Source organism: Equus asinus, chromosome 9 (genome assembly GCF_041296235.1).
Source record: "Equus asinus isolate D_3611 breed Donkey chromosome 9, EquAss-T2T_v2, whole genome shotgun sequence".
NCBI classification, from domain to species: Eukaryota; Metazoa; Chordata; class Mammalia; order Perissodactyla; family Equidae; genus Equus; species Equus asinus.
The window spans coordinates 40,714,053-40,737,793 of record NC_091798.1 but is presented as its reverse complement, the minus strand read 5'-3'; the positions used below and the strand labels follow the sequence as shown (position 1 = coordinate 40,737,793).

Genomic DNA, 23,741 nt, shown 5'->3' with positions numbered 1-23,741 from the left:
TCTACTTTGAATTTCCCTAACAACTAATGATGCTGAGCATCTTTTCACATGTTTATCTGTCATCTGTATATCTTCTTTGGTGAAATGTCTTTTCAAATCTTTTGCCTATTTTTTTTTATTGGGTTGACTATTGTCTTGTTGATGACTTTTAATAATTCTTCATATATTCTGGATGCAAGTCTTTTGACAGATAAGTGATTTGCAAATATTTTCTCCCTGTTTTTGGCTTGTCTTTTTTTATTAATTTCTTTCACAGAACAAGTTTTTATTTTTGATGTAGTCCTGTTTATCAATTTTTTACTTTATGAATTGCACATTTTGTGTTGAATCTAAGAACTCTTTGCCTAAGTCAAGGTCACAAAGATTTCTTTCCTGTTTTCTTCTAAAGGTTTGATCATTTTTCATTTAGGTCTGTGATTTATATTGAGTTAAATCGGGTGTAAGATGACAGGTGTAGGCCAAGGTTCATTTTTAAAATGCGGCTGTCCAGTTGTTGCAGCACCATTCATTGAAAAGACAATCCTTTCTCTACTGAAGCACCTTTGTACATTTTGTCAAAAATCAATTAACCATATTTGCATGGGTCTACTTCTGAACTCTGTTGTGATTCACTGATCTATGTGTCTATTCTTTGACCAATGCCACACTCTCTTGAGTGCTATCGCTTTGTAGCAAGTCTTAAACTCAGCTGATGGGAGTCCTCCAACTTCGTCCCTCTCTTTCAAGATCATTTTAGCTATTTCAGTTCCTTTGCATTTCCATATACATTTCCAGATCAGACTCTTGATATCTAACAAATTCCTGATAGGACTGCATTGAATCTATAGGCCAATTTTTGGGAGACTGATATCTTAACACTAGTTAGTCTTCCAACCCATAAACTCAGTCGGTCTCTCCATTTATTTAGATTTTTTCTTTTAACAGTGTTTTGTAGTTTTCACCATAAAAATCCTGTACAAATTTTGCCAGATTTATACATATTTCATTTGTTTCAATGCTATTGTATATGGTATTTTTAAAATTTCCTTTCCAGTTGTTCACTGCTAGCATATAGAAATACAATTGATTTTTGAACATTGACTTTCTATCTTGTGACCTTGCTGATAAACTCATTGCTAGTTCTAGGAGATTTTTATACATTCCATGGGATTTTCTACATCAACAATTGTGTCATTTGCAAAGAGAGAGAATTCTTTCTTTTTTTTCAATGTGTATGCCTTTTATTTCATTTTCATGCCTTACTGAGCTGCCCAGGACTTCTGGCACAATATTGAAAAGGAGAGGTGAGAGTGGCATTCTTGACTTGTTCCCAATCTTAGGAAAAAGTCCGTCTTTGACCTGTTAAGTTTGATGTTTGTTGTAGGTTTTTATGTAGTTTCCCTTTATCAGGTTAAGGAAGCTCCCTTCTATTCCTAATTCGCTGAGAGTTTTTATTACAAATGGATATTGAAGTTTGTCAAATGTGTTTTCCACATCTACTGAGGTGATCATGTGGCTTTTTCTTTAGTCTGTTAATATGGTGAATTCAGTTGAACTAGCTTTGCATTCCCAGGATAGACCCCATTTGGTGGTGATGTAGTATCCTTTTATATGTATCCTTTTCTATATTGCTACATTTGATTTGCTAATATTCTGTTGAGGAGTTCTGCATTGAGGATTTTGGTAGGGACCTTAGAAAAATCTGAAGTCCTTACCACAGCCCCCAGGATCTCCCCTCCTCAATCTCCCAACCTCATCACTTATGAGGGATATTGGTCTGTAGAGTTTTTTCTTTTAATATATTTGTCTGGTGTTGGTATCAGAGTAATCTACCTATGAAATGAATTTGGAAGTGCTTTCTTCTATTTTCAGGAAGAGATTGTGTAGATTTGGTATTATTTGGTGCAATTTGGCAGTGAAACCATCTGGGCCTGGAGTTTTCTTTGTGGGAAGATTTTAAGCTAAGAATTCAATTTCTTTAATAGATATAGGACTACACAGGCTATCTATTTATTCTTGAGTGAGTTTTGGTAGTTTGTGTTTGTGGGAGCAGAATAATGGCTCCCCAAGGACATTACATACTCCTCCCTGGAACCTGTGACCATTTACCATAACCATAACCACATAACCATTGTTATGTTGTGTGGCAAAAAGAAATTAAGGTTGCAGATGGAATTAAGGTTGCTAATTGGCTGATTTTAAAATAGGGAGAATATCCTGGATTATCCAGGTGGGCCCAATGTAATCACAAGGGGCCTTACAGTGGAAAAGGGAGGTAGAAGAGTAAGTCAGAGTGAGGTCATTTGAGAACTTGACTTGGTTTTGTTAGCTTTGAAGATGGAGAAAGGGTCCACAAATCAAGGCATGCAGGCAACCTCTAGGAGCTGGAAAAGGCAAGGAAGTGGATCCTGCTCAGAGCCTATAGGAAGGAATGCAGCCCTGTGGATGACTTTGATTTTTGCCCTGTGAGAACTGCATCAGACTTCTGACCTACTGAACTGTAAGATCATAAATCCAGGTTGAAATAAGGCACTAAGTTCATGGTAATTTTTTATAGCAAGCAATAGAAAACTAATGCAGTGAAAGACAACTGTTTTCCAAAGAATTGATCTGTCATTTCTTCTAAGTTGTCAAATTTATGGACCTAGAGTCGTTCTTAGTATTCACTTATGATCCTGTTAGTGCTTGTAGACTCTATAGTGATATCCCCTCTTTAATTCCTGATATTGGTAATTCGTGTCTTCTTTTTTCAATGAATCATCTTTTCATTAATTTTCTCTAATTTTTCTGTCTTAAATTTTATTGATTTCTGCTCTTATCTTTATTATTTCCTTTTCTTTTGCTTTACTTGGGTGTAATTTGCTCTTGCTAGTTTTTAAAAATTACCTTTGCTTTTTTTTTTTTTAAAGATTAGCACCTGAGCTAAAATCTGTTGCCAATCTTTTTTTTTCTTCCTCTTCTTCTCCCCAAAGCCCCCCAGTACATGGTTGTATATTCTAGTTGTAAGCGCCTCTGGTTGTGCTATGTGTGACGCCACCTCAACATGACCTGATGAGCGGTGCCCTGTGCCCAGGATCCAAACCAGCGAAACCCTGGGCCACCGAAGCAGAGTGTGCAAACTTTACCACTTTGCCACGGGGCTGGCCCCACCTTTGCTTTACTAACATATTATTTAACTGTAAGTTTATATAATTCGGTTTTTAATAATGGCTGTGTTTAACGGCTAGCTCGCAATGTTCCTGATACCCACACGGCTTACACACTATGAGCTGGCTCCCGCACACACTGCTTCCATGTTTCTCTCTTCACACGTGGCCTCTTCCTTAGGCTCCAGACTCTATCTCCATTGTCTACTCAACAACCCTACTTGATGGTCACTTGATATCTCAACATAAACATGTCCAAAAACAATGTCCACACAAAGTCTCAATCTTTTTTCCCTACTCTTCTCTCTTCCCACTTTTGTATACAGCACCTCCACACACCCATGTGCTCAAGCGGCCAAGTGAGACTTCATCCTTGACTCTTCTTTCCTTCTATGCCACATGCTGTTGGTCCACACGTCCTCTTAGCTCTATCTTTAAAACATATCTGGACTCTGAGGACTTCACACCACCTTCTCTATCATCACCCTGGTTCAAACTGCATCAGCTCTCACCTGGATTCTGCAATAGATCCACACTGGGCTCCTGCTTCCGCCCTTGCCCCTGTTGCCTGTTCTCACCACAGCAACAAGGCTCTGGGAAGCCTTTCCTGACCTCCTCAACTTGGTCAGGGGCCTCCTCGGCTCCAACTGACCAAGGCCTCCCCCCATCACAGTACATGTCACACTGCAACTGCTTCCCCTACCAGACTGTGAGCTCCCTGACAGCAGGGCCTATGACTCACCAATCTCAGAACCCTGGGGCCTAACAGAGTAAGTGCTCAATAAATACAATTTAAATAAAAGAATGAACAAATGAATTAATAAAAACCAGGCCTGCTGAGGAATGGGGTGAGGACCCAGGATCACCATCCCACACCCTGTCACTGTCATCCTCCCACATAGAGGACCTAATTCAGCCCAGTCAAGGAGCAGGGAACCAACAGTCATCCAGGGCCGACGGGGTGTCTGCCAGTCACAGCTCTCAGTCCAGTCCTTGCCAGAAGGCCAAGAGCCCTGTGGTCCCACCATGTGACGGGGTGGGAGAAAAGGAAAGCAGCCTCCAGGCCCTGGCTGGAAGCAGTCACATCACCCCGAATTCTGAGGGCTATGGCCCCCCATTACCATTTTCTGCCTAACTTTGAGCCCAGGTCACACTCCTTGGCCACAGTTCCCAGGATAGCACCCAAAGTGAAGGCAGAGAAGGCTCCTTCTAGACCTTCAGACAACAGTCATGATGAATTGGGTGATGGAATCAGAGCCCACATCCAAGCAGCCCAAGCCTGAGCCCTGGGTCACACTGCTGCCTGTCTCCTAGGAGGGTCTGCTTCAGGGCCCAGGACCAAGAAATCAGAGGCCCAGGACAAACCCGAATGGGATCAGCAAGAAGACAGACTGCAGACCAAAATTGAGCCTCCCTGACGCCTTGTCTAGGTGTATGTGGAGAGGAGAAGAGGGTAGCAGCAGTCCCACCACCTGGCCTGTGGTCTCAGCAGCCTGGCACTGGTCTGGCTCCCCTCATTTCAGCCCTAGGGACCACCCAAGAGTTTGTGGCCCACAGTCTCCTTTCTGCTTTACAGATATGCTGTTTTGTGCAGCATACCTGAGGGTAAAAGAGATCCCAGGGTCCTAAATCAGGCCTCCACTGGTGCACTCCTTCCATGGGGATCCCTTCCCATATCCCAGATCAGACCCCGGTGGTTACAGAGGCCTCAAGGGCTCTGGAGATCCCCAGCCCAGCCTGATACTGCCCAGGGCCTCCCTCACATTCTTGAAGCCCTTGCTCAAAGAGCACACCTGTGCCACAGCCTCAGTGCTCACCTCTGCCAGGAGGCGGCCCAGACCAGACTTGCCCCCAACCCCAAGCCCTCCTCTCTCCCACATGTGCCAGGGCAGCCCCATTCTCCCACGTCTCACCGTCCTTCTTTCTCAAATCCACCTGCAGAGTCTGCTGACACTATCTTTAAAGTGACTCTTGACCTGGGCCTTAGCCAGGCGCCAACACCTCCTTTCTGAACCCTGCCCTGCTCTGCCACAGAACAGTTGCTCTGCCATCTCTCCTGGTCCTCCCACCACTGCCTGTCAAATTAAACATTATGCCCTTCTGAGCTGCACATTGAAGGCTTCCACCACAGCATGATCAGCCCAGCAAATCCCAGCTCTGCCACTCAGAAGCTGTGTGACCTCAGGCTGATCATGTAGCCTCTCTGAGCCATGATTTCCTCATCTGTAAAGTGTACTTCGAAGGCTACTGAGAAGTTTTAAAGGCAGTGAGGCAGTAAGTACCCAACACTTGGTAGACTTCAGGTCTGATCCCAGCTATGCCCGAGCCCTGAGGCTTCCTACCCTGGCAAAACGGTTTCCTGCTTCCCTCCTGCTCTCCTGGGAGGGCTCTGTGTAGGCAACAGCTCTCTCTCTCAAGCTTCCTCGGTATTGTGGCGTGAGGTGGGCAGGAGAGGACCTGAGGCTGAGCAAAGGGACCGCAGGGAAAAATGCCACCTACTACTCCATATTTCTTTGGGCCTCAGTTTCCCCTCAGCCCAGTGAGGCTTAAATTTCTATGTGCAAGGCCAGGAGGGGGAGATTTCTACATGGCGGCTGGGAGGGGTTGCCTGAGCAGCACTCTGGTGCATTGGGAAAGGCTGAAAAACAAACGCACCAGAATCCAAATCAGGAAAGCCCAGAGCTGAGGTTGCCGTGGCAACCCACAGCAGGCTCCCAGCCTGGCGCTCAGCCTCTCTGGGGTGGGGGCCAGGGCTTGCCAGGCTCGGCTGCCCCCGCCTCTGAGGCCTCCTTCTTAGGCTCGGCCCAGCTCAGCACAGACACAGGAGAGAGGCAAGGGCAGAGAGAGGCACTTCTGCCCCATCCAGTGGGCCTGGCAGGCCTGGGTTCCCACTACCAGCTTTAGCAAGATCACTCCTCTCCCAGAGCGAGGCCTGTACCCAAGGGCCTCCAGAGTGCGGCAAGCCAGCCCCGTGTCCTTCCATCACCCAGGCCCCAACCGCTCCAGCCCAGCATCAGCTGCCTGGGCTGACACAACATCCCTGCGTGTGGAGATGTCCTCAGGCTTCTGCCAGGGCCAGTGGCCTTGAAACTCTTACTTGGGCACAGGGTGGAAGGGGCAGTGAGAGGATCCCCTAGACCTCCCTTCATGGCCAGGTGGGGGAAGGAACAAGCACGGGTGCCAGGTACTGGTGTAGTGCTTTCTGCATGTTTTCTCTCATTTAATGGCATTCTCCTTTGACAGATGAGGAAAAAGGCTCAGGGAAGTTAAGTGACTTCCCAAAGTCACAGAGCTACTGGGTGGTAAAGAGCTGGGTTCCAGCCAGGGTTTTCCAACTCCTGAGCCCAGATCTTTCCCATGGAGTCTGTTACTGGATGCCCTCGGCTGACCATCCAGCATGTCACTAGGGGCCCTCAGGAGCCTATCACCCAATGATCCACCTATCTACCCTGGGGGGCTCTCACACACAGCCCCCCAACCACAGGGCTGTGCCCAGTGTGCACAGACATACAGTAGACGGACAGACAATGGCCTTCATGTCTCTATTTAATGGCCAAGCTAGCACCGCCCAGATGATACCCAGGCCTCAGCAAGGAAGTCCTCCCTCTTGTCTGGTGTCCCCTGAAGAGCCCACCAAAGCTGGTGCCCTTCAGCCTTGCTAGCAGCATCCCAGTCTAGTCTCAGTGTTGGGTGGGCGCCTCATCTCAGTTCCTTCAGCAAGCTGTTGATAGAGCCCAGCAGTTCCCGGAAGTAGCCCTCATCCTCGCCATCTTGGAGCTCCAGGGTAGCCAGTGCCTGGTACTCCGCCTGCAGGCTGGCCAGCATCCTGCTGAGCTGGGGGTCCTGACGGAAGCGGTCCCGGCAGGTGGCCAGGAGGGTGCCCAGTGTCTGCAGCACCTTTTCACGGGCATCATGCTCAGGCAGTGCCAGGAGGTGGGCAGTGATCTCACACCAGCCCTGTTCCCGCAGGCCTGGCAGGAGGTGCACCTGGCGATACTGCTGCAGCTTCTCTGGGGACATCTCTCGGGTCAGCTTGGCTTCCTCCTCGGCAAACATCTGCCATCCGCACAGCCAGGCACCAGGGACGGGGTGGGAGGGGGAGAGAACACACAGAGAGCAGTCAGCGCTGCCCTTCAGATACAAAGGCATGTGGCTGACCCGTGAGTTCACACCCTCTTCCTTCATCCCCTTGGGCCTCAAAGCCCTTCATGGGAGAAGGCCAGCTGGATTCATGGCTTCACACGTGCTTCCCCATCCACCCATCTGTCCTTCCAGACACTCATCAAAAACAACTGCACAATGTGCCAGGTGCTGGAGAAACCAAGATGGAGACACATCCCTGCCCTCAAGGAGCTCAGGGTCTAACAGGAGAATAAAAATTCACCAAATAATTCCTAAAGAGCATGATAAATTTAGTTCAGCAGTGTAATGTGGAGGCAGACAGTCTGGGTTCAAATTCCTCCTCCCCCACTGATAGCTGAATAATCTTGGGCTGGCACTTAGCCTCCCTAAAACCCAATGTCATCATCTCTAGGTGGAGATGATATGACCCCTTCAGGATTGTTAGGAGGACTCAATGGGATAGTGAACATGCAGCCAGTGTCCAGAACAAAGAGCATACCCAACAATGTGAGATTTGATATCAAGTGTTATTACACCATCTACAACTCAACAAATGTTAGCTATATCAACAACATCGCCATCATTACCACTACAGATCCACTCCCTCAGAGGAGTCAGGGCATGGGGGATAGAAGAGGATGGCATTTCTCTGAGTCTTGAGGTGTGAGAGTTGTCCAAGTGGACAAGGGTGAAGGCTCCACACACAGGAGAGTTAAACAACAGGGCTGAGCCAATCTCATGGTTGAAGAATGGCAGGTTGTGCTGGTCTATGGGGTACAAGGGCCCGAGGGTTCGGCTGGGGCTCAGAACACACAGAACCCTGGGTGTCCCTCTAACGAGGGTGGCCTTTATTCCCAGGGCCTGGGGAGTTGAGGCAAGTCTGGGTAGGAAGTCATATGCTCGGCCCATGTCTATAAAGTGCAGAAACACAGCCCTATCAGCAGAATATGGTGGGAACTAATCCTGTCAGGCTGCCACAGGCAGGAAAGGAAACACCAGAAGCCTGACAAGTTATCAGCTTATTTCACATGTCAGAGGAAGGCTACGTAGAGATGGAGGGTTGGCAGGGGGCAAAGATATCCCACACTGGCTCTTCTAAATGTACCTGCAAGAAGAAAGAAGGAATCTCTGCCCTAACTCCAGGTGAGAATGAGGCATGCAGATGATAGGGAAGGCAAAAGGGAAGTCCAGGAAAAGATCAAGGGCCACAGCGGACCACCTGATGGCCTTGGGGCCCATCGGGGCTAGCAGAGGAAGTAGGGGAGAGGTGGGGGTCAGCATCCTGGGACAGAAAAGGCTGAGAAGCATCTGAAGTGCTCTCCTAATTACCCCCAAGTCCTGCCGGCTCAACCTCCAAAACACACCCCAATCCTCCCAGCTCTCTGTCTTTGCTCTGTGCACCCCGCTCCTCACTGCACTTTTGCAGTCCACTGCCTCCAGCTCACAACCTGCCTCCTCCAGTCCTCTGATGGCAGACAGTGCTGCCCAGCCCCAAACCCTTCACAACCTTCCATTTCTGATGATCAAGACTAAACCCCTTCCCTGGGACTTCTGCAGGATCTGCCCCTGCCAGCACTTGGCCTAGTCCCCACACATGCCCTCACTCTGGCACCTGTCACAGTAACTCTTCCCCAGGGCCTTTGGAAGTGCAGCTCCCACTTCAAGGCGCATTCTTACCCAACTCTGACTCCATAGTTAACTCGGCTCACCTCTCAGATCTCAGTGCCTCCCCAGACTCCCCAAAAGAGGTCAGGGCCCTGATCAGAGGTAGGCCTCCATGACCTATATGCTCTGGGTGATTCTCTGATAAACATCTGCCTGAAAGCACCAGGAGGGCAGAGACCGTGGACTTGGCACAGCATTGGAAGGACAGACACCCAGTCAACATTTGTGGAAGGAACTGGCAGGTGGGTCACCCCTGCAGCTCTTCAGCTCCACGGAGGTGTGAGAGGACACGGGCTCACAACCACAGGCTGGCCTCCCTTTGTGCAGAAGCAGCAATCTGAGAGGGAGGTCCACACTTCCATGGGAATTCTGTGGTTCAGCTGCCTCCTCCCCATCCCAACAGTGCCCTTGAGGTGCATGGTGCCCCAAACGGCAATAGCCACACCTCCGCCTTCAGGCAGCTATGGACCCATCCCCAGTTTAGCTAGTTCTTCACTCTTTCTGAGGAGCCACAAGAACAGAGAAGCGCTGACTGCCTCAAGCATAGAGTATGGCTGATGTCTGTTCTAAAGCTCTCTGGCTGGAACTCCTCCACTGTCCTCCTCCCTGCAGAAGGATGACTGTCTCTATACTGTTTGCAAGGAGATGACAGTCCCTTCCTGATCTTTGCAGCACCCTAAAGGCTCAAAGGCAGGCTCCCAGGGTCAGACTCAGGGCAGTCTTGGTGAGACTGCCCAGTGGCTGCTCTCTGGGGATGAGCCAGTGTCACAGTGCCCACCAGACCAGGGTTGGGGCAGCAAAGAGACACTCAAGACACCAGAGGAAAGAGATCAGTTTCTCCTGGGAAATGCCAAGCCAATGTACATGTCCTTCTGCAGGCTCGCTGGCCCACACCCAGGATGTCAACTGGGCCCAGGCCTTATTAATTGGATGTGAACACCACATGGCTGCCCGCTGGTCTGAGAAACTGGGTTTCTGCAGCTTGGAGAGGCGGGAGGACAGAGAGAGAGAGAAACAGACTGAGAAACAAGACAGGCTAAGAGGGACAGAGGCAGAAAGACTGAGAGAGCAAGAGCGGGAGAGCAGGAGAGTGGGAGCACATACACAAAAGCAAACAGCTGACAGAGAGAAGCAGCGATAGACAACCCTGACCCTCAGCCTGAGGCCTCGAGGAGGGGTTCACAGAGCAGGAAAGGGGGCAGGGAGGAAGGGTGGGCCCCTAGGCCGCCAACACTCAGCACCAGTTCCAGCAGCTGCCCAGCCCTGCTCCACCAATCGCAATTGGCTGTGTGGCCCGAGAGAGACAGCCGAGAAAGCCCTACCACTGCTCTCTGCAGCAGCTGAATTAAGAACCCAGGCCTGGCTGGTTTTACTCTCTCCTTAATTAAGACCTTTTCAGGCTCACAAAGAGCAAAGTGGGCCAGGCATCAAGTCTTCTCCCAGGCAGCAAGCACCTGGGGTCCCCAGGGCCCTTGAGGACAGCCACTCTGAGCCCCAGCCCAGAGCCAAAGCTCCCAGAGGAGGCACTCCAGTTTTCTAGAATCTTAAGATTCAGCATCATTCCAGCCCCTGACTCCTTGGTCTCCTGGCTGCTGTGATGGCTCTCAGGTGCAGCCGCTCCATCCACCTGCTCCTCATGACCCCACACTATTCTTCAGCCAAATGACCTTTCATTCTGTGAAGGGCTGATCCTGGCTACGTCTGGCCTTTGATCATGCTGACCCCTCTGCTTGCACACATAGCCCTGACCACTGCCAGCGCCCCCTCCTCCCTTCCCCCTCCTCACCAGGCCTCAGGTTTCAGCTTAGCAGTCATTTCCCACAGGATCCTTCCTGACGTCTCAGATCCTGATTGTGGGGCTCTGAGGAAGCCCCACAGCATCCCCATCTGTCTAGCTCAGGCTGGCATGTCTGCTCAGGAGCTTTCCATCACGAGAATGGAGGGATGGATGGAAGAGATGTGGGAGGGCGCAAGGGTCAAATGGTCAGAAGGAAACACAAAGTAAAGTGAAGGGGAGGCAGGACGGGCCTGGGCACTCACCTTCTCAGTGACCAGGTCATAGAGCAGGGTGACCACACGCACAGCCAGCACCTCTGTGCCCTTCTCCTGCACCAGGCTCCTCAGGACCTGCAGCCCCCCTAGCTTCAGAAACTGCTGTTGGGCATAGGGGAAGTGTCGCAGTAAGGAGCACAGTGCAAACAGGACCTGGGGAGGCACAGATCCAGATGGGTGAGGGGTGAGGGGCCACACAGATCTGGCCTTGCCCCGAGGCACAGAAAAGGCAGTCAGAGGTGCCTCAACTACCCCAGCCCAGCCTCCATTCTTCCTGGCGCCACCCAAGACGCTCAGGTATAGCTACACCCAAGAATCCAGGTCTGAGAGAGCCAGGAGAGACGTCAGACATCTTCGATATCAACCCGTAGATAAACTGAAGCCCAGGGCAGGAAGGCAGGGGGTGGGACCCAAGACTACACTGTGTGAGCCAAACCCAGGCCTCCAGACCCCTTGGCATGCTGCCATGCTGCTTTAGATGACTGGGACCTCTCCCCCTACACCACGCAGCACATGACCACTCAGGCCCCAAGGGGTGACATGTACTGCCTGGAAAGGGACCCTTGCCGTCCAGGCTCCACAGGTGTGCTGGGAGCTGGGCAGGAGAAAGGGAAGAGAAACACACCTTCTTCTTTGCAGTGAGAGGCTGCTCCGTAGCCAGGATGACCAGCAGTTTCTGCAGGGCTCCCCCCTCGATGGCCTCCACCTGGACCTTTGGGTTGCTGTCGGGGCGAGAAGAACATGAAGGTGTGACTTTGCACTTACTCACCAACTCGGGGGCACACCACTGTGCCCAGCCCAGGGATCCTGGTGGTTAGGGAGCTGACGCCACAACAGCCATCCCTAGGGAGAAACAAGGTGCACAAGGTGGGGAGGGTTCCCACTCTGGACAAGCTAGAAGTTAGCTGGGGAAACAGAGACTAATTGGTGTGGATCCACCTGGGTAAAATGGCCTACGGCACAGATGATGGGCCAAGAGCTCCCATACCAGTCTCCCATTACCCAGCAGCCAACCGGCTGGGGTGATTTGGGAAGGGAAATCACCTGTACCCATTTTAACATCCTTCTGATGCTAAAGGTGCTACTTCAGTGTCCCTCCTATGGAAATCCTCCCTGTACACCCCCCAAGCCAGTGTTGGGTGCTCCTCCTTCCATGACCACAGGCACATCACACACTCGAGGCTATTACTAATACATCTGTTCCCCTCTGGGTGTGGAGCTCCTCCAGGCCAGGGGCAGGGACCCTTTCCACTTCCCTCCTCTCCTGGGCAGAGAGCACACACAGCCTGTAGTAAACGCTTATGAGAGGAAGGCAAGAAGAACAAGATCCAGGAGGCCTCTGAATCCCTGAGTAAATCCTAAACATGACCAACTCAGCTGCCTCCCCACCAGACCCTGAATTCTATGAGAGCAGGTACTGTGATTTTCTCTCTCTCTTTATTCTCAGCGCTCAGCACAGTGCCTGCCATGTCATGGGGCCTTGGGGCCCTGGACAATAGGCAATGAATGAATAAATACATGTATACAACCACGATTGTACCAACCAACAAATGGCAACACTGAGACACTCAAAACCCATTCTGGGCTGGAGAAAGAGCGAGGTGATTCAAACAAACTCTTCAGGCACAGCCCTCCTGGATGAAAGGATGCAGGGCCTGCAGGGTGAGACCTCCATCAGGGCAAGGTGCCAGGCAGGGAACACGGCTGGGAACCCCAGCAGGATATCCTTTTGCAGGCTGCTTGCTTTCTAACATCAAATTAGTGATCAATTAAGGAGCAAGCGGCAAGAACAGGGACCTGTGTAGTTAGGCCCTTGAATAAGGTTAAGGCTCCCTCACTAGCCTTATGAGGCCTCAGAGAAGAAAGGCTACAGGCACATAAAAAGCCTGAGGACGCTGCAAGGGGTGGAGCCAGGTCAGAGAGTCCACAAAGAGCATCAAGTCTCTACCTAGCTCTAGCTGCCTTACCTTAGCATGGCCACCAGCTCCCTGGAGACCCCAAAAGCACCTGTTCCTCCTAACCCCCAACCTTAGCAGGGGGCCCTCATGGCCTCCTGGAGAGTAAGGCAGGGTATAGACAAATCAGAGGGAGCTGGCTCCTGGTCCAAACCCAAAGAAAAGGGGAGGCAGGTAACAAGAGAGTGTGCACACTGTTGCTTATAGGAGAGAGCCTGGCACACAGCAGGTGCTCCATAAAAGCTGGCTAGATGGCATGGTGATAAAGCCCAAGTGAGTCCTAGATGGCCCACCTCTCTATTCTTACCAGGCACCAGCTTTGAGGTTCAAAGTAGTCCTTGCATGGTGAGCTAGTTTTCCTGCTGCAAAAGGGGAAGCACCTTCTTCCCTCTGCATCCCTCTGCATCCTCTCAGCCAGAAAGGACGTGCAGGGTCGGTGCTGCTGGCCTGTCCCACTGCAACCCCACTCGTGTCTGAGGAGCAGCCTGGAGATGGCCTGGGTTCTCTGGGGAGGGGAGGTTGACAGCTCTTCACCAGATAGGCAGCTGGGTGCTGATGCAGGGGGGCCCAGGAGATGAGCCTCTCCCCTGCCCCTTGTTCCCCCAACTTGAGAAAGGCAGCTGCTTCATCAAAGCATGAGCTAATTAGGGCTGTCTCTGCCATCATGTGCCTGAGGAATGCTCACCCACGACAAGCAGGGCCTAGGAAAAGATGAAGACCACACTGAGAAATTCACACAAACATCAAATGCTGCCTCCCAAGGAAGGAGGGCTGTGAGGCCCGACATCACATCAGCCTCACGGAACACTACCAAGGAGCCCCATCCCTCATGGGCCCACAGATCGGCAGATACAAGGCTCTCCAAAGACAGCACACAAGGCTTCGTCCTTGTCTACAGATCTCCTGAGAACAAGACCCGGAAACAAGATAATCACCAGGCCAGCCCCAAAGACAAGATCAGAGCTCAGGAACAGAGGGGACATCCAAGGAGATCCGGCCTGAGCACACTAGATCCAGGGACCTACCTGAGCACCTCCCAGAGTAGCAACCCTGTCACCAACACAAGGTAGTGCTGGGGAAGGGGAGAGACAACATGCAGAAGACTTGGACTCTGTCCACCCAGGTCTCAGCTGGTAGAAGAGGAGAGAAGGCTCAAACTCCTACGGGAACCAAAGCATAAACAACAAGAAACAAACTATCAGGGGTAAAAGAGGAGGGCACGTCCTGTGTAGGCAAATCCCTGGGATCCTCCAGAGAAAGAATAAGCCGACTGAGAGTAAAGAAAAGATGCCAGAAGCCAATAAGAGGTATGGCTTCCCTGGTACTTCTTGTCACAGGAGCCCTGATGTGGGTTAGAGAGGGCCTGACAACACTCCGTCCCAGGAAAGATCTAGAGGCAAGCTACTGCCAGGAAGTTGCTCAGAGAAGGCCCGCATGCAGGACAGATCCTCGGGGAAGCTCAGCCTGCTCTCTGCCACTCAGCACTGATCAAGCCAGGATCCACACATGCAAGAGACCACACCACCAGCTTCTACTCACAGGTTTCAGAGTGAATGAATGAATGCCTACATAACTTTTGGCCAGACCAGGTAACCCTGGGGACAGGAGAAGAGCTAGGGGGACACTCTGAGCCAGGCACAGCCCACCATGCCCAGGTCAGGTTGGCTCTAGCTATGTGGTATGTGCCTGTTTCAGCCCAGCATCCCTTCTTCTCCACCTCCTGGTACTGACATCTTTTCCTCCCTTCCTCCCACTCCTGTGGTCCTGATGGGGCAGACCCCAACTCCACAGGCCACAGGGGATGGCTTGTGGCCCAGTGCTGGACCATCACAGTCACTCATCACCATGGCCTCAGTGGGTTTCCCAGGATGGAGCAATCAGAGCCCCTCAGTCTTCTACACTGGAGTCAGGACAGAAAGAAGTTCTCTTCTCCACCAGGCAGGTTGCTGTAAGCCAGGAGCACCTACAGCCATGCCAACAGCAGCCAGGTCTTACCCTATCTTCATGGAGGGAAGCCCTGTCAGAGTAGGAGAGAAAAGAGCTCATACACAGGAGAAATGAAACCACAGAGAAAAAGAGAAAGCCTGATGCGTTTTGTCACTTGCTGAAATCACTTTCATAAGGCAATAAATCTACTTTTTCACCTGTAGCAGAGTCCTGAAGGACTTGGGTGAATAGAGCGGGACCAGGGGCCAAACATGGGCCTATGGCTGAGTGCCGCCTTGGCAGCCCTGGGCCCCTACCCTGCCTGGCCTTTTCTCCTGATCAGCTTAAAACAAGGGCTGCCCAGTCAAGGGGCTGAGGAAACACAGCAGAGGGAGGGTGGGAAAGACAAAGCCTGCATTTCAAGATGGCACTCGGTCCATCCAGGCAGGGACAGCAGAGCTGGGCATTTCTCGAGCAATCTGCCCCGGAGAGACAGACACCAACATGCTCTCAGAACCTCTCTCTCCCCAAGTAGCTCAGCTTTGGGTTCTGAATGCTTACTGCTTTGTGCTTTTGGGGAGGACATGCCCAAAATACCTCAGAGTAAGGTGTAGGGGATGTGCAAGGGTCAGGGCCTGGAGAACCTTTGGTAAGAATCCTGTGAACAACAGCTGATAACCTTGGGTAAGTCCCTTCACCTCAATTTCCTCACCTGGGAGGCAGAGCCAAAACTACCTTGTATTACAGATAGAATAGCTGGCCCAACCCAGTGATGTAGTGGTTAAGTTCATGCACTCCACTTTGGTGGTCCAGGGTTCATGGGTTCAGATCCTGGGTGTGGACCTACATACCACTCATCAAGTCATGCTGTGGCAGCGTCCCACATACAAAACAGAGAAAGATTGGCACAGATGTTAGCTCAGGAACAATCTTCCTCACCCAAAAAACAAACAAAAAACCCCCCAAATTTCATTGGGTTAAAAAAAAAGATACAGTAGCTAATGAACACCAAAATGCTAGCCAATATGTCGTGACTTGAAAGATTATAATTATAGTGGGTTTGCTACACAGAGAGGCCAGACTATATATCCTTGAGAACACAGCTTTATTCAGCCCAGATGCCTCAGGAACATATATGCTGGCCTCATCCCCCTCCCAGCCTACAGATTCAAGACCAGAGCTGCAGCCCTTGCCTGGGGTGGGGCCAGGGAGGGGGGGGTGCTTGCTGGCTGGAAGGTGGGTGCCCTGACAGTTGGGGATATGAGCGAGTTAAAAGGGCAGGGGCCTGGCATGCCTCTCAGTGACATCAGTGGCGCTGGTGTGCTCAAAGTCAACAAAAGGATATTTAAGGACGTAGCTCGTCTCCGACGGGATAAATGAGAATAAACCTTGTTCAGAGCTAAGCCGGCTGGACTGAATAAATACCATTATCACTTGGATTACTGGGATGTTCACAATCAGCAAGCGAGTCAGCTGTCTGTGTGCAGAGGGACGGCAGCAGCTGCTACTCTGTAAATCTTGGATCGGGGGTGGGGGAGGAATTGCAGAAATGGAAGTGATTGCATTTGCAGAAACCAAACAGTTTGGGTCAGGATGACGAATGTGAGCAATCTGCCAAGGGTCAGAGGTCATGTTTTAGCTAACCAAAGCTGAGCAAGTGTCAGCGGGGGTGGGGAGTTATTGGGGGGCAAGTAGTAGAGCTGATCTCAGGGTATGCAGCCAAGCCCAGCCAGGGGGCCCATGAGAATGCTGGTCACTTCAGATCCAGAAGCTACCTTTCTCCATCCCTGGCACTCAGGACTGGCTACATAATTTTCAGGTCCAATGCAAAATGGAAACGTGGGGGCCTTGTTCAAAAACTATTAGGAATTTCATGACGGTGAGGGCAGAGTATTAAACCAAGCATGGGCCCTTTTCAGTATGGAGTCCTGTGCAGCTATACAGGTCACACGGCCACAAAGTGGGCACTGCTGGCACAAGGGTTGTGTGCACAGAAACAGAAATCCTGCTCGGGGTGATTGGAACAACAAGGGCTGAAAAGAGAGTTTGAATCAGTGGAAAAAGAGAAAAACTGAAAAAGGCAGAGCTATTGGGAAATAAGAATTAGCTTGACTGGTTAGAGAGTGGCTGAGGAAGCACTAAGGTCAAACCCCTGAAGTAGAGCCTGAGTCATCTAGGTTCCCAGTCCAAACCTACACTTTAGGGTTCTCCACAGGACACTGGAGACACATCAGAGTATGTGCTCTCTCATGAGCTCTCACAATATTTCTAAGTAGGACAATTATTATTTCTTTTCACTCTCTTCATAACAGAGGAAAAAACTGCCATTGTTCTGAAATGCTCCTTGAGAAGATGCTGTACAGTGGGGAAAAGGGGCATATCTCAGGGGGATATGTGGTCAGGCTTAATCATTTGTGATCCTGCCTGATGAAGTTGTGTATGCTCACTTTCTTGCTCAGAGAAACACTCCTTCTCTGGTGGCCTCACCTTGTCTGTGACCTAGCACTTGATCATCTATGTAACACAAGGATTTGCAGGAGGTGTAATCCTGAAATAGGTAGGTTTGTTAGGGATCTTTACTTGCCTGCCATCTAGGGATCAATGGGGTTAAGCAATCAATTAATCAATCAAGATATGGACAATTACCAACCTGAATAAAAACAGAATAGGTTCACCCCCCCCCCAAAAAATGACTGTCACATACAACTCTTCCACATGAAAGTGAAGCATGAGGGGAAACCAAACATCTGGACTGTAGCAAGCCTCACAGCACCTAAGTGCGGTGGGAACTATATTGGGCTCCTCAGAAGTTCCATCCGAACGCTGTGGAAGGGAAGGAGCATCACCAGAGCCATTCATATATGGTCCCCAACCAGCAGCCTGTCATGTAAGCAAATGTGAGATGCCCACAATTCACCACAATGATAGCACTCATAAGAGTATCTCTAGGACCTCCTTCCAGCCACACACACACACACACACACAGATAATCTGCCCACCTCTGGAGAGATAAGGGGGCCTCAGAGGGAGGGGCACCAAAGAATCTTCCTGACAGACATCTGGTAGCTCTCAAACATAGCTCTGCATCACAATCACCTGGGGCACTTTTTCCCTCAAATCATTTCAGACTGGGCACTTAAAAAATTATAGAAAATTACACAGGAAAGCAACTTATGCAAAAGTTACAAAATAGTAAAAGAACTCCCATTGAGATTCACCAACTGTTATTTTATCACATTTGCCTTTTCATTTCTCTCTCTATATATGTTTACACATATTTTTTTCTTTCTCTTTCATGACACTGACAGTTTTGAAGAGCACAGGCCAGCTGTAGAATGTCCCTCACTCTGGATCTGTCTGACGTTTTTTTCATCATTAGATTGAGGTTATGCATGCTGGCAAAAATACCACAGAGGCAATGTTGCATCTTTCTCGGTGCATCCTATCAGGAGGCACGTGGTCAGTCAAGCCCACAGCTGGTCATGTCCACTTTGATTACTTGGTCATGGTAGTATCTGCCAGATTTCTCCACTGTAAAGATACTATCAGTCTCTTTGAAATTAACAAACATTTTTTGTGGGGAGACACTTTGAGAAACAAAGACAGCCTATTCCTCATCAAACGTTCACCCACTAGTTCTGACATTCATTGATAATTCTTGCTTAAAATAATTACTACTGTGATGCTTGTCTAACGGTGATATTCAAATTCCATTATTTCTTCAATCTGTATTTGTTGGTACTCTACCTGAAAGAAGAAGTTTTCCTTCTTCCTCATTTATTCATTCAGTTCATTCATTCATTTATGTCAGTATGGATTCATGGATTTAATCTATGGGTTATAATCCATTTCCATCATTATTTATTTCAATGCTCAAATTACCCCTAATTTAATCACCAGAGCCTTTTCATACTGGCTTTTGTGTCTTTTTGACATGTTTCCATAATTTTTTGAGCACTTTCTTACTTTCTGGCACAAGATGTTCTTGTACAAGATATTGTACTTTTCCTGCACCAGCCGTGGAATCAGCCATTTCTCCAAGGAGCACTTGGGGAACTTTTTGAAAATTCCAACAGATTCTAACCCTTACCCTGCACGTACTGAAACAGAAGCTCAGAAGATGGGGCTCAAAAACCTAATTTTTCATAAATGCCCCACATGCTTCTTATCAGCAGGCCTACCACTTGATCTGAGGACCAGCATTTGGGATAACTGGACCCAATGCCCAACCTTTTATCCACTACAGCATCTCTTATAACTAGCTGCCTAGTACTTGAAGACTAGAGCAACAGGGGGCTGACCACTGAACAAGGCAGCCTTATGACAGTTTTAAACTCTTCCAATTGCTAGAAAAATATCTTCTAATACTGAGCTGAAATCTGCTTTCATGAAACTGGTCCCAAATCTACCCTCTCAAAATAGAAAGAGTTGTCTGATCCTGCCCTGACAGGTCAGCCCTTCTGAAACTGAGAAGCAGCCAATGGCCTAGAAAAACCTCCCATCACAATCTGGCATCATGGGATCTACAGGCATTCTCTGTGTGACTCTTGAAATCTTTTGCCTCCTTGACAACTCTCTATGGGATCCTGTTCCATGTACTGAGGAATCCCTTCAGAGGTAGTACCCAAACCTACCTGCAGGGCTCCAGCCTGGCCAAACCCTTGAGAGTCCAGTGGGCCCAGCTACCTCTGCCCTGAGGCTACTCTGTTCCTAATGCCTCAGACCACATCTAGTTTTTTGGTAGTAGTGTCACAGAACTGACTCACACAGGTCCTGCCTGGGTCAAATCCCTGGAAGCTATACTCCTCTGATGAGCCAAGAGTTCCCCAACATGGTCTTGAACACATGTCCAGCAGGCAAAAAGCAAGTTACAAACGGTATGGGTGGTATGACACCATATGTTTGTTTCTGGGTGGTGAGATTTATTTTCTGAAACAACAAATATGGGTTATTTATAAAATTAAAAATTGGGGGCCAGCCCCGTGCATGGTGGTGAAGTTCGCACACTCTGCGTTGGCAGCACTGGTTTACAGGTTTGGATCCTGGGTGTGGATCTACACCACTTGTCCACCATGCTGTGGCGGCAAACCACATACAAAATAGGGGAATACTGGTACTGATGTTAGCTCAGGGTGAATCTTCCTCAAGCAAGAAAAAAAAATTTAGTAACAACAAAATTTAGAATATCACTTTGCTACCTGGGCCTCTCACCCTAGCCTGTCACTATTCTTTGGGATCCTCATTCTGTCATGTATTCATTCAACATGTTGGTTACCCCTTTGTGATCTGTGTCATCTGCTCCTATGTCCTCACATAAGAATCTGAATTCAGGTTGGACAGGAAAGAGTCTGACATGAGCTCTCTGGCACATCACTACAGTGAAGGCTCTGTTGACACTGAACCATTTTTTTTTTCTTTCTTTCTTTTGTTTTTTTGAGGAAGATTAGTCCTGAGCTAACATCTACTGCCAATCCTCCTCTTTTTGCTGAGGAAGACTGGCCCTGAGCTAACATCGGTGCCCATCTTCTTCTACTTTCTATGTGGGATGCCTACTTCAGCATGGCTTGCCACGCGGTGCAATGTCCGCACCCGGGATCCAAACCGGCAACCCTGGGCCACTGAGAAGTGGAACGTGCACACTTAACCGGTGCGCCACTGGGCTGGCCCGGAACCATTTACAAATAAATGTTATAAGGTCTGATCACTCAAGGAGCTACAAATCCACATGTCTTTATCAACATTTCTCTACCTGACCCCATTCGATTATCATGAGATTCTGCCAAATGCTTTCATGAATTACAAACTCCCTCTGTGTCTATAACATTGGTTTAATCTCATAGGCTGGCAAATCTTTCTGAAAAAGGAAATTAGAATTGGGAGGGAGGATGAGACAGTCTTCGGAGGTGCCGATAAAGTTCTATTTCTTGATCTGGGTGGTGGTTATACGGGTTTGTTCAGTTTTAATAAGTCATCAAGTTGTATGTGTAAGATTGATGTACTTTTCTGTGGAAGGGAGGGAGGGAGGGAACAATTAAGCATTAAAGTAGTCTGGCAAGACCTGTTTTTACAGAACCCACACTAGCTCCAAGAGATCATCTCTTCTTTTTAGAAATCCTCATAAACCACGTCTCAAAAACTTGCCCTATTACTTTGAAAACCAAAACAGTTACCCATCCTGTCTCCCTGCCCCTCTCTCAACCCCCATGATGCCATAAAGATTCACATACACAGGTGTCAAGACAATGTCCATAAGTTTTCATTTGATTTTTCAGATCCAAACTAATTTAGAGAAGCCAGTAGCTCTTTTCCTCTTTACTCACACTCTTGGGCTCAAGTTCCTCTTAACCATGTTTGTTTTACCTTTCTGGCAGGAAGGTCATTGTCCTTAAAAGAGAAGTCAAAGGCAAAATAGAAGAGAGGATGGCGATGCCCTCTCTGTCATCTGCTACGTTGAATCATCTGACTGAAGCAGGTGGCCAAACGCTTTCCTTGCCATTCCTCTCACTCTGAACACTAACTGCTCAGGCAGGTCCTTTTGTTCTCAGCATCCCAAGTCTCACCCACCTAGTGTCCCTGACAGTGTTCTCATAGGTTTACACCTTTCTTCTCTATTCATTCTTGGTTATAGGTCCCTTTTTCATCTCAGACAAAAGCAAGTCTAACTGCTCCCCATGTGGCCATGCTGGTCTCTTTAGGTGTCTCCTCTCTCGTTCCTTGAAGTAATCACTTGTGATTGTATTAAGCACATTTCATTTCTCAGAGGATAAGTCATCCTTCCTTTCAAAGCTCTTGCCCAGACATATCTACTTTTTCCTGGACATTCTAAAATCTGCTCTTCCCCAAACTCAGAGAGTTCTGCATTTCCCCTGACTTCTCCAAACATGGCCACTTTCTGCTAAGGTTCCCAACACTTTCACTTCACCAACCAGATCCTTCTCGTTGCTACAAATATAATTTCAGTGAAGTCCTTTTCTTTATGGCTTCCTTAGATTTCTGAGAGATAAAACTGTCAGAAAAGTGAGTTAAGAATTAAAGTAAGTCAAGAATTTATCAGTCTTGTTTTTTTGCCAAGGAGATTTCCAGCAGCTCAGATACATAAAGACCCACAGTATCACACCGACTTGCTTCTGCACCGGTTTTATAATCTCAATTCAGAAAGCCTCTTCTACACTGAGGGTAAATAGCTGACACCTTACCCCAAGGTTAGTTTGATTTTGGTGAGCTAAGAGCCAATGACCTGGACTTTTCTTTCACCAAAAAGCCCAAACTCAGTAAGCAAACTAGTGAATAAGAGCTGCTCCGAAATCACAACTGGCATCAAGTCCTAGTTCCACTGTTTTTGAGCTATGTGACTGGGAGAAGTTACTAAACCTCTTTGGATCTCTGTTTCTTCATCTTTAAAATGGAGATTAATAACATTTATATCATGAGATTCTTACAGGGATGAAATGTGGTAACATATAAAGAGATTAGACAATTCCTGGCAAATACCAGGTATTCAAACAATAATTATTTTATCACAATATATAATACTCTTTAATGAAAATTATTATTTTTACTTTTCTGCCAAGAAAGACAAGAGTCCCTGAATTTCCAGGCTTCTCAGAAGTGGGAGGGGCTACCTGTGGTAGGGGACAAAAAGAACGTACCACCTCCCACTGAGTGGCCCTAGCTTCTCATTCTCAGCTCCTCTGGCTAGATAGACAAAGCCAGTACAGAAAGAATCCATGAGGGAGAAATGTAATTAACAATCTAGTGGGAGAGACTGGGAGGAAGGATCAAAAAAGCTAATTAGAACTGGCTAAAGGGAGACCACAGGGTGGGGAACATGGAAGAGAGAGGACTAAAGAGAAATTATCTGTGGCCTATAATTATTCAAAGAATGTCTCCCACTAATTGTCTCAGGCAGTCTGAGAGAGGCAAAGTAGGAGGACAGGGTTAAGCAAAAGAAAATTTAGGCTAAAACATGTGGGAGATTTTTCACACAGTGAGATTTATCAAGTTTATCAGAGAACACAGAGAGGATGTTACTTTAGGTCACCTATTTTAGCTGGTGGTATAACTATCCCCTCTAGGTGCTGGGGGCTGAGGGAGAGCAGGGAAGGCTGGATCTCACAGGGTAAGAGGGCTCCAGGGAAATCACCTGGCAAATCCTTGTTCCAAGCTGTAGGCAATACACCTTCTTAATAGGCCCTTTGTGGCTGGGAAAGAATTTCCTTACTCGCCCAGATCTTGCTCTCAAGAGTTCAAAGATGTGCGCTAGGAAATCCATCACCTTTCCCTCAACCTCCTCATCTCCTCAATCAGAGGCAGTGGAATCAAGCAGGGTCTTATGTTGTTGCTTTTGCCACATACCTGCAGAAATGTCTACGAATGAGCCATCTCTTAATAGTAAAAGAAAAGGCAATGATCGGGGGATAGTCTATAGCTGAAAATGACAACACTGAAATGCTTCGTTTACAGGATTTGGAAGTCGTATAGACTACAAATCTCTCTGCTGTGCAACATATATAACAAATCCCCAAAATATCCTTTGTTTGCTGAGGTTTTCCTCAGATATTTAAGGTTTTTGACAGATTAAATATGGTGAATCATCCAAATATTTTGCATCATTGGTATTTGGAAAGATCTTTATGAAGAATTAATTCTAGTTCTAAGAGGCAAGTGTGGCACCCAAGCTACTGGTTTTCCATGGGGGCAGATCAACATGGCCTCCTTGGCCAGCTCCATGTCATGTGGCCAGTCTCATGGCTCAAGCGAGCATGGGTTTCCTGCCCCTAGCCATTTCTCTCACATTACAAAAGAGGTGAAAACTGGGTGGAGTGAGTCTGCTGATTCCCTGGCTGGGCTCAGGGCTCACCAGGTTTCCTCCAGGTTAAGAAGGACACAGAGCTTC

General features: G+C 48.5%; 1 protein-coding gene across 9 annotated transcripts in view; it reads right to left on the bottom strand.

The window, feature by feature from the left end:
* Positions 1-2,850: 2,850 nt before the first annotated feature.
* SIL1 (SIL1 nucleotide exchange factor) overlaps positions 2,851-23,741 on the bottom strand; it is a 256,886-nt gene continuing 235,995 nt past the window's right edge. For all 9 annotated transcript variants that reach the window (XM_044780572.2, XM_014853836.3, XM_070518153.1 and 6 more), the window contains 3 exons: positions 11,590-11,686; positions 10,953-11,117; positions 2,851-7,181 (listed from right to left, as the gene is read on the bottom strand). In XM_044780572.2, the coding sequence (XP_044636507.1) occupies positions 6,825-7,181; positions 10,953-11,117; positions 11,590-11,686 (619 nt within the window). In that variant the 3' untranslated portion in view covers positions 2,851-6,824. The remainder of the gene's footprint in view (positions 7,182-10,952; positions 11,118-11,589; positions 11,687-23,741) is intronic.